Source organism: Platichthys flesus, chromosome 6, assembly GCF_949316205.1.
Source record: "Platichthys flesus chromosome 6, fPlaFle2.1, whole genome shotgun sequence".
Taxonomy (NCBI): domain Eukaryota; kingdom Metazoa; phylum Chordata; class Actinopteri; order Pleuronectiformes; family Pleuronectidae; genus Platichthys; species Platichthys flesus.
Window position 1 is genome coordinate 26,832,507 of NC_084950.1, and position 16,321 is coordinate 26,848,827.

At 43.4% G+C, this 16,321-nt stretch overlaps 1 protein-coding gene across 2 annotated transcripts in view; it reads right to left on the reverse strand.

The window, feature by feature from the left end:
• LOC133954615 (anoctamin-1-like) overlaps positions 1-16,321 on the reverse strand; it is a 48,454-nt gene that overhangs the window by 15,903 nt on the left and 16,230 nt on the right. The window contains exons 7-13 of one of the 2 annotated variants that reach the window (XM_062389029.1): positions 14,031-14,086; positions 13,052-13,093; positions 12,578-12,642; positions 11,297-11,431; positions 10,342-10,502; positions 9,386-9,468; positions 7,446-7,457 (exon numbers count right to left, since the gene is read on the reverse strand). In XM_062389029.1, the coding sequence (XP_062245013.1) occupies positions 7,446-7,457; positions 9,386-9,468; positions 10,342-10,502; positions 11,297-11,431; positions 12,578-12,642; positions 13,052-13,093; positions 14,031-14,086 (554 nt within the window). The remainder of the gene's footprint in view (positions 1-7,445; positions 7,458-9,385; positions 9,469-10,341; positions 10,503-11,296; positions 11,432-12,577; positions 12,643-13,051; positions 13,094-14,030; positions 14,087-16,321) is intronic. The other variant, XM_062389030.1, reaches the window with a different exon arrangement.

Sequence of the window (16,321 nt, forward strand, 5' to 3'; positions counted from 1 at the left end):
TAGAAACAAGTACCCACTCCCCCTGATCGACGCTGCTTTCAGCCCTTTACATGAGGCTGCAGTGTTCTCCAAACTGGATCTCCGCAACGCCTACCACCTGGTGAGGATCAAACAGGGGGTCGAGTGGAAGACTGATTCAACACCCCGCTAGGACACTTTGAGTATCGGGTGATGCCTTTCGGACTCACCAATGCCCCTGCAGTGTTCCAAAACCTTGTTAATGATGTTCTCCGTGATATGATCAACCGCTTTGTCTTTGTTTATTTAGACGACATTCTCATTTTTTCACGAAACCTGCAGGAGCACAGAGAACATGTCAGATTAGTGCTGCAGAGACTGTTAGAGAATAAACTGTTTGTTAAAGCTGAGAAATGTGTGTTCCATGCTCAATTGGTTCACTTCCTGGGTTATATCGTGGAGAGGGGCCAGCTTCGGACGGACCCGGCTAAGGTTCAGGCAGTGACCGAGTGGCCGACTCCCGGGACCAGAAGACAGCTGCAGTGCTTTCTTGGCTTCTCTAATTTCTACCGTCGCTTCATAGGGAATTACAGTAAGGTAGCCACACCACTCACCAGACTCACCTCCTCTAAGATCCCTTTTACCTGGTCCCCTAGTGCGGAGAGAGCGTTTGTTGAGCTCAAGACGCTGTTCTCCACCGCGTCTGTACTGGCTTACCCGGATCCGTCCCTGCAGTTCGTGGTGGAGGTGGATGCTTCTGACTTTGGGGCCGGCGCAGTCCTATCCCAACGTTCCCCAGGGGACGGTAAGTGGCACCCTTGTGCTTTTTACTCTCACCGTTTTTCTCCCGCCGAGCAGAACTATGATGTCGGTAACCGGGAGTTGCTGGCCGTCGTGTTGGCGCTGGGAGAGTGGCGCCACTGGCTGGAGGGAGCTGAGCACCCGTTCATCGTTTGGACGGATCACAAAAACCTGTCATACCTCCAGTCCGCTAAAAGACTAAACCCACGACAGGCTAGGTGTGCCCTGTTCCTGGGACGTTTCGACTTTACTTTAACTTTCAGACCTGGATCCCGCAACATCAAGCCAGACGCCCTCTCCCGGCAGATGGCCCCCGTGACCCCTGTGAGCCCCTGTCAGTCTCCGGAGACCATCCTTCCACCATCGTGCATCGTGGCAGTGGCCTTTTGGGAGGTGGAGTCCCGGGTCAAGGAGGCCCAGCTCACGGATCCCGGCCCAGGTAACGGTCCTCCTAACCGCCTTTATGTCCCGGTCCCCCTCAGATCCCAAGTGGTGGTATGGGGACATGCGTCCAAGCTGGCCTGCCATCCTGGGTACCAGCGAACTCTGGAGTTCATGTGGTCGAGTACGCCCACAACTCCCTCACCAGTTCTGCCACAGGTATGACCCCAGGTATGACCCCATTCACTGTAATGTACGGTTTTCAACCCCCCCTGTTTCCCTCACAGGAGGAGGACGTGGCCGTCCCCACCGTTCAACTCCACCTACGCCGCTGCCGGAGAATCTGGAGGGAGGCTCGTGCTGCGTTGGTTCGCACATCAGCCAGAAATGAGAGGATGGCCAACCGCCGTCGTACTGCTGCCCCTATTTACACGCCTGGACAGAAAGTATGGCTGTCCTCTCGGGACCTTCCACTCCAGGTGGAGTCGAAGAAATTGGCTCCCCGATACGTCGGTCCATATGAGGTGGTGAAGGTCATCAATCCGGTCACAGTACGTCTCAAGCTCCCCGCCGCTCTGAATGTACATCCGACTTTTCACACCTCCCTCATCAAGCCCGTCTCCACCTGTCCGTTGAGCCCTCCGGCCGAGCCCCCACCACCCACCCGGCTCATCGACAACCATCCAGCTTACACTGTCTCCAGCATCCTGGATGTCCGAAGACGAGGCAGGGGGTACCAGTACTTGGTGGACTGGGAGGGATACGGCCCGGAGGAGAGGTCTTGGGTCTCTCGACAGCTCATCCTGGACTCGACCCTTCTTCAGGACTTCTATCGTGCCCATCCTGACCGTCCTGGTAGGACGCCCGGAGGCGTCCGTTGAGGGGGGGGGGTACTGTCACAGTTCCTCTGTGCCTCCAGTGCCCCTCCCCTCTCGTTTCTCCTTTTCCACAGGTGCTGTACATCCCGGTGATGACCCGGCTCTCCAGGCGCACCTGCACCAATCAACTCCAGGCTTTATCTGCCCTGGCTGTGCTGCGAGTCATCGCCAGTTCGTCCTTGTAAGTGGTAGTTATTCGTTCTCGGCTCAGTTAACTATCTCTGGATTAGAACCCTGTATTCTAACCCCTGTGTCTTTCCCTCTGTGCGTCAGGAATTAACCCTTGGACCCTCGTGTCTTCCTTAACCCTGAAGATCTCACAGAGCTCTCAGCCGTCCTGACTACCACCACCCTGAAGATCTCACGGAGCTCTCAGCGGTCTTGTCTACCACCACGCTGAAGACCTCACGGAGCCATCAGCGGACCCGCAATTCTGTTCTCTCCTACAATCAATAAACATCCTTGAACGCACCACCACCGTGCTCTGTGTTTTGACTCTGTTCCAGGGTCCCTCTCGAGACCTCAGGTGTCACACTGTCCAGTCGACCTGCAGTTTTATCCTTGTCTTCCACAGGGACCCTTTAACTACCATTTCGTAATGACACCTCGGACATTGTTTGGAGAATCAGAGATTATCAGTTTTGGAAATGCCATCAGCTGACAGTTTCTAATTGTTTTTGTCCTGCATTTCAAGTCCTAACCGGCGAATGAGCTGATGAATTTCTAACTATTTTCCCAAAAAGAGTCCCAAAACTTTTGCATCTGCCACAATTACATGAAATAAAAACTAACAGTGCATTAACCTTTGGGGAAAACTTGTTAGAGTCTGTTCTATTAAAATCCTTTCAAATGAAAAATCAACAGAGTACGTCAGAATATATACAGCTGCATTAACAAATGATCCTATTTACTGTATTCTGCCTGTCCCCATTTGTAGTATGTGATGTGCCAGCATCTTTCCCAGGCTCCAGTCTGTGTGGCAGAGAGAGAGAGCGAGAGAGAGAGAGACAGCAGCGATTAAGAGAGCAAAGCGACTCAGATATGAATCAATCCGAAAGCACCTTGTTCCCAGTCTGATCTCAATGTAAAACATGAGTTCACAATGTATTAGGAGAATTTACATTTGTGAACTGGCGACTGCCATATGCATCAGATGCTCTAGTCCAGGGGTAGGCAACCTTTACTATCGAAAGAGCCATTTCGCCCCCTCTTCCCCCAAATTAAATCTGTCTGGAGCCGCACAACATATTTGATAATACAGGTTATAAAGTTATATATAGTCATACAATATATATAAAAACTATAGTTTGTTGCATTTATTAAATAATAGAACGACAGTTAAAAAAAACTTGACATTTAACTGCTATTTTTACCTGTTACAAAATAGGAAAACACCAAACTCTTATGACTTGGACGAGAACAAAATACATGTGTGGGCCTACTTTGGAATAAATTAAACACAGACCTCAGCTTTTTTTGCTCATCTCCAGCTTGGTACTTTTCAGCAGATGCTGTGTGCTTGCTCTGGAAATATCTTTCAACATTACATTTCTTATTGTTTGCTAATTCCTCGCCACATATCAAGCATACATGTAAGACAGCATCGGTGGCAGTGAAAGCAAATTCATCTGTCCACGCAGAATTAAACTCTATTTTCCTCCCAGACTTTTCTTTTCTGGGATATAACCATGATTAGTTTACCGAGGCCGGGGGTCGGAACTATAGATTAGCGACCTGCAGGGAATAGCGCTGGGACGTAATAGGTTGTGACGCATATTTTAGTTGCTGAAATATTAAAACAAAACGTGAGAGCAGGTCAGACTGGAGGCCGACACAGAAACTGCAGATCGGTACAAACCACCTGCAGCTTCTGCTCTGATAAAGAAGCTTAGGCGCTGATCTCTGATCAGCTGAGACCAGAGAAACTCGTTTTCACTGTTTCCACTGTTGAGAAGCAGCCGGTCAGTCACTGAGAGGCTGCTCCACGTGAACGAGCTCCGATCTCACGGTGTCTCTCTGAGCGAGTGAGCAGAGCTCAGGGCGGGGGGCGGAGCCCCGGCTCTGTGTGTGTGTCGGCTATCTGGGAGCGCGCACACACACACACACACACACATTCATCCGCTACTGGTATTTCATGATGGCCTGATACGATGATTATTTAAAAAACAACGTGAAATTGACGTTCACTCACGTTCATCATATGAGAGAACTGATTCGTTAAGTTCACCGTTCGCGAAAAATGTGCGCAACATGCACTGCATAGGGAGCCACTGCAGAGGGGCTGAAGAGCCGCATGCGGCTCCGGAGCCGCAGGTTGCCGCCCGCTGCTCTAGTCAGACCGTTGTGCTTGTGTGTGGCCTATTGGTGTGTACACATAGTTGTTATTGTGGTTCCTGGACTGTTATGTCATATCATGTCAATGAAAAACGGCATTTAACATGCTATAGCCATGTGTATTTAAATGTTTTTATTTTAATCTTGCTATAAGAAGATTACAGTCAAGGAGCCCGGCAGAAGCAAACACATCTCATTTCCTGTTTTAGAAAAGACAGATCTCCAATGTTTGTTCACCTCTCACATAAACACATGTGTACACATGGTTTTCTGGATTGATCTGAGCACGATGCTCTTTGGTACAGATGGGGCGTTAATAAAAGGAAGTTTCTGATCATTTAGCTGATTCCTGATTGTAAACTGTGGCTGAGAAAATTATTTACTGCTGGACAACAGAATTGAATTACCACCAAGCCTCACTGTATACAGCAACTACTGACAGGAGACGTTGCTTTGCTGCCAACAGCAGAAACAATGAAGGCATCACCCACAGCAGAGGTGAGCTCAGCTAGTTTTCTGATAGACCTCCACTCTGTGTGGTCGACTCAGTCTGCACTGGTCCAAGCTCCTATCTTCTTACATGAAGAATTATGCACCAAGCCATGGTGGTCACCCCATCGTTAACAAATAAATGCAGACAGAAAATAAACCATACATCAGTCTTCTTCCTCTTCTCTCTCCTCTCTGATGTCTCCCCTCTGGACAGCTCATTTTAGACAAGACCCAACCTCCTTACAAGAACAACCAATCAAAACTGATAAATAACAACCCCTGATCGCAGCATGAAGCAGCCAATGAAACTATATCATTCTATAAACTACGTTATTGATATTAATACTGACTTTCTGTCAATATAACTGCAAATGATGATTACAGTTAAGCATGTAGAATTAATCCATGTATATCTAAATAATTGATAATAATCCTAATATTTCAAAGCAATCACAGCTGTGTGCTGCAGTGGTGTTCAATGACCACAGCTGAATTCAACTGCACTTATTCTCTTATTAAGATTAAGATTAAGATATGTTTATTTATACCAGCCACATGCACAGACATGCACTACACACTCATGCAATGGTAGGTAAATTTAACCTCTGCATTTAACCCATCTGTGTGCAGGACACACAGAGCAGTGAGCGACCATGTACGGCGCTCGGGGAGCAGATGTTGGGGGAGTAAGGTGCCTTGCTCAAGGGCACTAGACAGGGTAGGAAGACTCTTGGATTTTTGGACAGATCAATCCAGGTTCGTCTTTTGTTGTCTCTCCGTGGAGTCGAACCCGAGACGAACCAGAGACCTTCTCTGCCCATAGTCCAAGTTTCTGCCACTAGACCACCGCCTCTCAATCATTGTACAAAGCTGTTAGTGAATAACGTTCTCTGATCTTGACACTGACTTTCTATCAGCCAAAAAAATGACTTAAAAATCCTGCTGTTGGTTTAAACAGCACTGAGTAGGTATATACATTTCTGATTTATTTTATCTTATCAACCATCCGGACCCCTCCTGTCATCTGGAACAGGTCTGCTCTTTGTCTGCAGAGTCAAAACTTAACATAGAAAAGCAGCATTCAGTTTTTATACTTGCTGTGGCCACAGTGTTTCCCCTATTTTCCTGTGTCTGTCTGGGTCCCTTCCTACCCCTTGTGTTATATGTGTGTGTGTTGTGGGCACATCTGTATTCCATCTGCTTATCAACCCAATAATACAAATAGTGCTCCTGGCAGTCCTTGCTAGATTCGTTGGTATAAGTTCTTTCAGTTGCTTTAGATTACTCTAGTGTCTATGACTTCAAGAAACAAGACTAAAAGTAATGTTCACTGTAACTCTTCTAAGATTTTTTTACTCTTTACAGTCGTCTCTTATTTTGCTTCCAGAATTTGTCACAATGCCTCTTATATTTTTATATTAGTACTTACTATACAAATACACTTCCCTAGTAGTGTTGGATGAGCAAAGAGCTGTTCATGGACATATTTATCCTTTCATTGTTAAAGAGTGGAAGTGTAAATGAGGTTAGAGCGGAGCACATATTTATAACAGAGAACCATGTGTACACGTGTGTGTGAAAGAATACAGATGGAAGGAGTTGCAGAAACACTGAGATCATACACAAAACACATGTGGGAACTCTTCCTTCACACTGAACATATCAAACTGCTGAATCTCACTCGTCATATTTTGTGAATTAGTTCTTGACTTTAAGTTACAGTATGTTAAGCTCTTTGGTCCACTGCAGTGCGCCTATAAGAATACAAACACTAATTGTTGCTTATCCTTTAAAAACATGTGACTTTGATTATTGCTACACTAATCAGCCATTGTTCCCAGGCACATGAAGATGACCTCTGTGTCCTGAGGGTCAGTTGGAATATATGTGATGGCAAACGTAAGTTCTGCCAGTCAGTTATTCATGTGAATGAACTCATGCTGAAACAACTCCCAGCTGCTCAAGACAGTGGCCAAGTGACCTACTCAAATCAAAGCAGAGCCTCTACACTTCAGTAGCCATCTTCTCAAACTAAATGTAGTGAGGCTCGGAATCTGAAGAACAAAAATGTACAACTGTCCAAATATTTAAGGACTGTGCTGGTAACTACTATCTCATATACACAAACTTTTAATGTAGAATGTGCACTTAGGTATATGCATGGAAGGAAACATGGTCAATGATTACTTTTCATGCCAAATGATCTTGATAGGTCAGGTCTTTGTGCTACCCTTTGTGTCCAAGTTCTTTATCTTTATTAACTCTCCTGTTAAATAAGTGAACATAAAATAAGTGAACCACTGCTTTCCTGAGCTTTGATTCGTGATCACTTGTGCTTGTTTTGCAGACTATAAGTGTGACCGTTTGTTAAGGGTAATTCTTTAAATTACAAACATCTAAAGTTAAAAAATCCAGTGAAATGCTGAAGAAGGAAAACTGCAGCCACAATGTGTTGTAGACACAGACTGCATTTGCAATTATCATTTACAGTTTCCAGTTTTTTGTGTAATATGTTATGATGAGAGATTAGCAGCAGCAGCAGCAGAAAGGCTACAAAGAGAAAAAATAGAACTTAATCTAGAAACTGGAATGTATCCAAACCTTGAGAGCTTCCTGTGAAAAACAACCCAGAGAGACAGAGACAAAGGGGGTGGGGTAAGGGGATTCCAGAGTTAGTCAAAATAAATCAGATTATATCATTGCAAATAACATGGCATGTTTTGAATGTATTGAAGAGGACTTGAATACTCTGCTGATGTTGAAAATGTGCTCCACAAAACGTTGCAGCAAAAGAGGAGGAAATACACCAACATTGAGGGAAACACAACAAAACCAAAAACACTCACACGTCACAAATATTATAAATGTAATAAATACTGTATAAAGTACACACATATATGTGTATATTAAATGCTAAATTTTTTAAAGGGAACGTGCACATTAATGAAGATACACACTTAATTCCATCATGTAAATGTACCATCCCTGCAGGTTGATGTTAAAGACATACAATAACTTACAGTATTATAGTCACATGTGAACAACAAAGAAGTACAGTCACAGACACTTACATAATTAATAATGAATCAATGACATGACTGTTTGATATACGCATGGACAAAAGCTCATAGAATACAAAGGCACAAAAGTATAATTATTAGTAAAACAACATAAAGACACAGATGTAAAAAGAAAGGCACATAAACAATAGAGTAGCAGAACAAAAGCACTACTCCAGATGATGACATTTGTCCAATAACAACTGTTTTAAAGAATGAAGAGGGAAGTTCTAGATGTTGCTCAGTTCTTTGGTTATTATGTTCCAGTTGTCTGCTCCATGATAAAAGAGTTACTGTGCCAATATTATGCACTTTAGAAAATACCACAAATACAACCCGTGGTTTGTATGGGGATGAGGGGGATGCCAGCCATCAAAACTACCCCCTCAAAAACAACCCCTAAACTACCTGTCAATTTCAAATCCCTTTTCATCCACTATGAGAGGGCTGTGTATGCACATAGAGAATTTTAGTGTGCAGTGTATCATCAATCAATCAATCAAACAATCAATCAAATTTTATTGTATAGCCCATATTCACAAATTACAATTCGTTTCATAGGGCTTTAACAGGGTGTGACATCCTCTGTCCTTAACCCTCAGCAAGAGTAAGGAAAAACTACTAAAAACCCTTTTAACAGGGTAAAAATACGTAGAAACCTCAGAGAGAGCCACATGTGAGGGATCCCTCTCCCAGGACGGACAGAAGTGCAATAGATGCCACGTGTAGGAAAACATTATCACTTAGTTAATATTGATTATTAAATTGAAAATAGCATGATGAGGGGCGGTGTATAGCTCACCTGGTAGAGGTGCGACCACATTGAGGCTAGGCCTTACCCGTTCAATTCCAGTCTGTGGCCCTACATGTCATCCCCTATTGTCTCTGACCTCTTTCACCAGTAACTCTCTGTCCTATCAAATTAAGGCCTCAAAAGCCCAAATAAAATATACATATAAACTGCTGGTAAATGATTTAGTTTATTCAGCATTAACTATACTATCCTGCACACATTCTTTATCTGCATACGCAGCCTTTTCTCTCATAGGGGACATGGGAATGGCTGGGAACCCAACTGGTGGAGGCAGATGGCTGCACACATTGAGTTTGGTTGCCACTATAGATGGCATCCCCACTTATCCTCCTATAATTTGCCTGGTTCTTGCAAAATGTGTTTCCTCAAGTATAAATTGTAAAGAATAGTTGTCATATTTGCTGAAAATATTTTGGGTTTATGTATTTTTTCTATAATCTGAAAGGAGACGTGAGATAAAACCTGATTCAATTCAATTAATAGCTTATACTTATAATAATGTCTTCACTTATCCAAACAAGGAATTACCCATCCTTCATAGTATCATCAGTTTGCAACACTTAAAATGCTAAATATTGTAATAGAATCACACATCATATTTATATACTCTATGTTAACTATAGTTAGTGTAGCTTATTTATACCTGATAGGATTTCAGCACCACTCACCTCCTCATCTTCAAACCCTGTCAGGTCCCATTCATAGTTCAGTCTCATCTGCAGCCTCTTCCAGTGCTCCATGAACATGGCAGCTTTGAGGCAGAGATAAAGATCAGTTTCAGACACTCAACTATACATGCTGACACCTGAGTGAGTGCATTAGGGCAAACTGATATTAGGAATTACCCCACACTTCAGGTAATATGGGGGGGAGACCGGTAGGTTGAAATTAATGTCATCTAACATTTACACTGCAATGGGTTGATTAATAAAAGGTAGCCTACACTAGGTAAGAAACATGATAAATAGTTACTAAGGTGCGCTGATAAAAAGTGACAGATGGTTCACTTATATACTGTAATGTGAATGTAAAGACTGCTGCACGATAACAAGCTGACCAAGATAACAAAATAAGTTAACAAGATAACAAGTCGTATTCAAATCTGGAAATGGTGAAAGTCACAAGTGAAACATAAAGGCTCTCTATCAGCGTTTCACCTCTTCCTAACATAAATATACTGGGAGTAATAGAGCCTAATGAGGTGATGTGAATGAAGGCCATGAGCAGTGAAAGGAAGTGAGTGGATCCCTTCACCATTATCACTGCTAAGTGACTCCGATTTGTTTCATATTGCAAATTTCCCAAACAACTAGATGAATAAAAGAGAAAAAGGGAGGTTTTCTTAATTTTAGGCTGCAGCCATTGATGAGTTTATTAGTTCATATAACTCTGTGTTACTTGTCTTTGGTAATTTTTTTACATGTCACATTTGAAAACACACAGTTCAATACTATGAAATTGAACGTGTGTTTAAACTTTACATATAAAATCCATAAAGTGCCCTTTGAAATGTAAGGGTCCATGCTAAATAAGTCCGTTCAGCTGAACATGTGTATAGCTAGTTGGACCTCATAAGGTGGACACTGATTATAAGAGCAAAGTGAATTGTTTAGTGTTCCCTCACCCCACAGGGCCATGAATATAGAGAAGAAAACAGTGGCAGGGTTGTCAAACAGGTGGCTGGCCCGAGCTGTCCCACAGGCTGTGCTCAGTTTCCAGTAGCTGCACACTCTGTCACACAGAGGACACATGGTGATGTTGTTCTTTGGATGGCAGATCTCCATGCTGCAAAACAAGATACAGACGAACACCTGTTTTACTATCCCCAAGGGGGATGCATTGAAAAAAAACCTTACCCTGAACTTAACAATCACAGCTAAATGATGGTTTAGCTGTGATGGTTATGATCTAAACCAAATGCTAAACCCTACAAAGTCTTAACCATCGTGGTCTCTCAATATTTGTCAAATTGGCACTCACACATATATGTATATGCATATATACAATATGTGTGTAGGGTTTGTGTGTGTATATATATACATTTAAATACACACAAATCCTTCTAATCTCCTTTTTCTCTTTTCTTTCTTTAAGATCTGAAATATTGGATGATTAATATCACCTACAGATCCTCCAGAAGGGTTTCTTTCCACAGAATAAGTTCCATTAGACGGACAACTTCCTGACCGCTTTGGGGTTCTGCTTTGTCTTACTGTGTGGTTATGTGACATGGTGACACTCTCATCCTCACACTTCTGCTCAGCGTGTGTGGTGCTTGTCTGCAGTGAGTGAAAGTATGTACAGGCAGTGTGTCATAATATCCTGTGGATGATGAGAAGCAGGTGGAGGAAGGAAAGGAGGCCCCTACATTTTCTTAACTCATTCATCAATGTGCTTCCTTTGTTTCCCCCTTTGAATTTCTCATTTTCATTTCTTCATTCATATTGATTTAATTTTCTCTATGCGTGTCAGCTCTCTTCATCCAGTGCTTGTTAAACAAAGTGTGTGAGTGTGTGTGTGTGTGTGCGTGTGTGTGTGTGTGTGTGTGTGTGTGTGTGCATGCAAGTGTGCACAGTTACCTTGGTATGTTGTCATCAACTGTGGCACATCCATAGAGAAAGACAATTACCCCGACTAGAGAGGCAGGAATCAGCATCTGGGTATACAGGCCTAACCAGGCAAAGTACAGACCAATCTTCTCGCCAAAGTACTTTCTATACACACACACACAAACACACAGATGCATAGAGATGCAAAGGGTTTAATTTTTTCGGACAAAAAGAGCTGTGCAGTAAAATGGGATGGACTGATCCGTGGTGTTATTTCCGGTCCTGGTGAGATAAGTGATATAATCCAGGTAGAGGAAGAAACGACATGTTTCGAAGACTTAAATATAACGGCAAATAAAAGTTATGCATATGAGAAAATTCAGTCATGTTGCCTGGATTACATTCATGCACATTTGCCATTACTGGGCCTTTCTGCCCCTCTCAATGTCGCTCTGTACTAATAAGCTGTCTGGTGAAATGCTACTTAATTTAATTGCAAATAGAAAGATTCATGTTGAAATTGTAAAATGCATATGTTTTATTTTATTATATGTATACTATTTCTTTGTTTTGGCCACTAACTTAAAAGGGTTTTGTGTATGTGTAAACTTTCAGGCACAGTCTGCATTATGGCAAACTCAGGCCTCGGTGTAACAAACATAAGCTTTAACAAGTGAGTTACAGGGGACAAACTTAAGCTCCCATTTCCTTGTATAAATTCCGGTACTTATACCGAGAAAGAATAAAAACAAACCAGCAGACAGTGAATGGGTTTCATGTTGTCCTCATCACTCCCTGAATTACTGTCTTCCTTTGTCTGTATCGGTTACACATATCCTCATCACAAACTATACAACCCAGGCCATTAATAAAGAAGACAGAGGAGTTATGAACATCATCCATTGTATTATTAACCAGTCCTCATGGCAATGCTAGTCTAAAACTGTCTTGGCCTGGATGGAAAGATAACATTCCTTGTGTGTTCTTCAATCATAGACAACATCTGTTGTGAATATGTAAACGTATAGTTTGGGAACATCGTGCAAGCGCTACAATTTCTATTAAAACACATAGATGACTTAATCATCTTATATTCAAAAATCCAACTTTACAGATTTTACCCATTGGAGAGTTTAGAAAATATATTTATTAAAATTCTATGATATACAATTGTAATATCTACAAACTGATGAGCTGGAACAGCAGTTCTTCAAAATAAAAACCTTATTGTATTATAACACCTTGACTCAGTTATTACCTTAAAAGGATGATTGCCAATAATCAAAATCACCTACAGAGATAGGTACTTACCGCACAAGTCCGATAGGCTGATACTTGTAGAAGACACCATAGTTTGCCCACTCCTCATACAAAAGCTGAAGAAGACAATTTATTTACATTAATTGTCTTGTATCACACTTGTAGCCTTCCTATTGACATAACTGTTATTATTACAAAAGGTTGTTAGCGTTACTCTTCGTATTTCCTGTCAGTGTCCACTTTTTATATTAATTTGTCAAATGTATTCGCCAACAGAGGCTCAGTAAAACCAACAGAAATACAACATTTCAGGTGGACAATTTTTTTCTTGCTGCAAGGCAAAATCTCATCCTGCTTTCAGCTGTTTTTGGTGTCATCCTGTAGCTCTTTAGCTGCTGAATGCAGATGGGGGGTATAGTGTTCAGTTGGTTTATTGAGTTTTTAAGAGCTGCCTGCTTCAATCAAAAATAAGAAGAATGACGGATGAGCTGAAACCCTGTCAGGCTCTAGAAAAAACTTGCTTACCTTTCTGTCATTGGACTCTGAACTCTCCTGATTTATTTCCCCCTGTAAGTGGATAGTAAAGTATCAGTTTTGAAAATCTTTTGTCGGAATTCTCAGATAATTAGCATTTTATTTCCCAGTGCAAATGGATTACACTTCCACAGGAATGGACAGACTGTACTAGATGCTGTAAAAAAGGAGTGGAGACTGCTTGCCAGGTTTTCATCCAGACTCGACTACTGCAACAGTTTACTCTTTGCTGTCACAAACTCCAGTTTGTCCAGAACTCTGCCGCCCGCCTACTTACCAGTACCTGCTCAACTGATCACATCACTCCAGTCCTCCATGACCTCCACTGGCTCCCGGTAAAATACAGGATAAACTTCCAGATTCTACTCACCACCTACAAAACTCTCAACAACCTTGATCCCCCCCAACCTCTCCGACCTCCTCCACCAGCACACCCCCACGCAACACTCAGATCTTCTGATGCCAACCTCTTTCAGGTCCATTGGATCAAGCGCCAAACCTGGGGTGACAGGGCGCTTTCAGTCACTGCCCCCTCTCTGTGGAACTCATGACTACCACACATACAAGATTCCTCTACTCTCCTATCATTTAAATAGGCACTCAAAACCCCCCAGACTGGCCTTCCCCGGCTAAACCCCCCATCCTATGTTTTTAGTTTGTTTTATATTTTCTTAGTATACCTCATTCTTACCATTTTCTTTTTATTTATATTAAAGAGTATATTGATTGTTTCCTTATTTTATCCTTCACCATGTAAAGCATCTTTGAGAGCTTTGAAAAGCGCTATACAAATGCAATGTATTATTATTATTACGAATATTCATAGGATGGATTAATAAATAGGTGAGGTCGTGGTGGTAAATTGCCACTGTCTTTTTATCTTAACATTTGGTGAACAGTTCTAAGGCTTGAGTATATTACCATACTGTTGAACTATCATCTGTAATTGTATTGTAGCATTACTACTCACATCATGAAGAGGGTAAGCTGCTGTATAGACACCGCTACCAAGAAGACTGGGGATACCTGCCAAGGGAAAACAGAGGCACATGTTACATGCATTTCACATCTTTGGATCCTACCTCGTTGATTCTTACATAATAGTCAGTGCTTAAATATCCATTCAAAATTGGACCCAAGAGACAATCAATCAATCAATCAATCAAATTTTATTTGTATAGCCCATATTCACAAGTCACAATTTGTCTCAAAGGGCTTTAACAAGATGTGACATTCTCTGCCCTAAACCCTAAACAAGAAAAGGGAAAACTACAAAAAACTTAGAAACCTCAGAGAGAGCCACATGTGGCCAGAGAAAAGATTTTAAGTTTTTGTTTAATGGTTAGTATTTAAAAATGAATCCACGTCAACATGCTCCATATGCATGATCCATTCACAAACAGGCCAGTTTGCTCCTTCATGCAAAATCCACAGATTAACTAGTTTGTCAATCATGTAACTGTGGTAACAGCATCTGCTCTGCCGCCCAACATGCAGAAGTTCAAGCTACATTTAGTGCTACTTCAAGCTTAGACACACTATAGACTGAGGCATCCTAAATCAATCCCTGGGATGGGACTGACCAGTTGGGGTATCCACAATGAACAGTCCCCAGACCCAGAGGGAGGGAGCTTGTCCACTGGGATTCAGAGTGTACTGTAATAAGCATCCCTGCCATCATCATCATCTTCATCACCATATAGCACCTCCCATTCCCAGCTCATTTGAATCCTGTTCAACATGAGGGATTCCCTTGTGTTGTGTGGGAATGTGAAAAGGTGTGTTGTAAGACTTGTTGTCAAGGTTTTGACAATTTGTGATGAACTTACATTTGTTGGTTGGTTAGTTAGGTTAGTGACGATTCAGTGATTTAGTTTGCTCTCCACCAAGCTATACAAGTTGAAGAAATTATTGTATTTTCGTGGAAGTTAGTTAGTTAGTAGCTTATTGTACTTTATGTGGTGTCCTGTCATTTTAGTTTGTTAATTTCAGTCTGTGTGTTTTCTATTTCCTGTTTTATTTTGTAGCCTTGCTCTCACTGTCTTGTTTCAGCTTCTCGGTGTCTCACTTCCTGTCTTTGATTGTGCTCTCCAATCCTCATGTGTTTCACCTGGTGTAATTGCCCCGGCCTTCCTGCTCTGTATTTAAGCCTCTGTTTCCCTTTGTCTGGTGTCGGGTTGTACTCGTTGTTTTCTCCACACGTCGAGAGAGATGGTTTGTTTGTTCCTGCGGTTTCGACCAGCTCCTTCTGCTTCCTCATTCCTTGTTCTCAGTGTGCCTTGGCGCCAGTGTTACTTTTGTTAGTGTTCTTGTTTTGTTTTTGTCTTGTTAAAAACGTTTTTGTATATTAAATCACCTTTTTGTTATAACCTTTGCATCCTGGGTCCATCTCCTCCCTCAAACCGTAACAGAACAACCCGACCAAACTATGGACCCAGCAGAGGTTAGTTTTTTCGAAAGAGTTTTTTGTTTTGATCGTTTGATGTCGGAGCTGGAGGTGGGACGCTCAAACCCGTTAGAGGGGATCCGCCTGGCCCTGGGTGGACCCCGCAGCCTGCAGTGGGGACACTCAAACCCTTTTGAGGGAACCCGCCTGGCTCTGGGAGGACCCCGCAGCCTCCAGAAAGGTTCTGGACTGGGGGGTAGACGGTGGAGGGGGGGCATCCACAGCAAAAGCCTCTCCCTCAAGCAGTCTGCTCCAGCACCTGCTCCGGTCCCAGCTCCACGCCGGAGGCTCCCAGCGGATGTCTCTCGTTCACCGACTTCTGTGGTCCTCACAGCGGCGTCTGCTCCAGCACCTGCTCCGGTCCCAGCTCCACGCCGGAGGTTCCCAGCTGATGTCACTTGTTCTCCGACGTCAGTGGTCCTCAAAGCGGCGCCCGCTCCAGCACCTGCTTCGGTTCCAGCTCCACGCCGGAGGCTCTCAGCTGATGTCACTCATTCTCCGACGTCAGTGGTCCTCACAGCGGTGTCTGCTGCAGCACCGGCTCCGGTCCCAGCTCCACGGCGGAGGCTCTCAGCTGATGTCTCGCGTTCTCCGACATCAGTGGTTCTCACAGCGGCGTCTGCTCCAGCACCTGCTCCGGTCCCAGCTCCATGCCGGAGGCTCCCAGCTGATGTCTCTCGTTCTCCGACGTCTCTGGTCCTCACAGCGGCGTCTGCTCCAGCATCGGCTCCAGTCCCTGCTCCCGTGCCTGCTCCGCGCCGGAGGCTCTCGGCTGACGTCCTCTGTGTTTCGGCATCGGAGATCCTCGCGGTGCC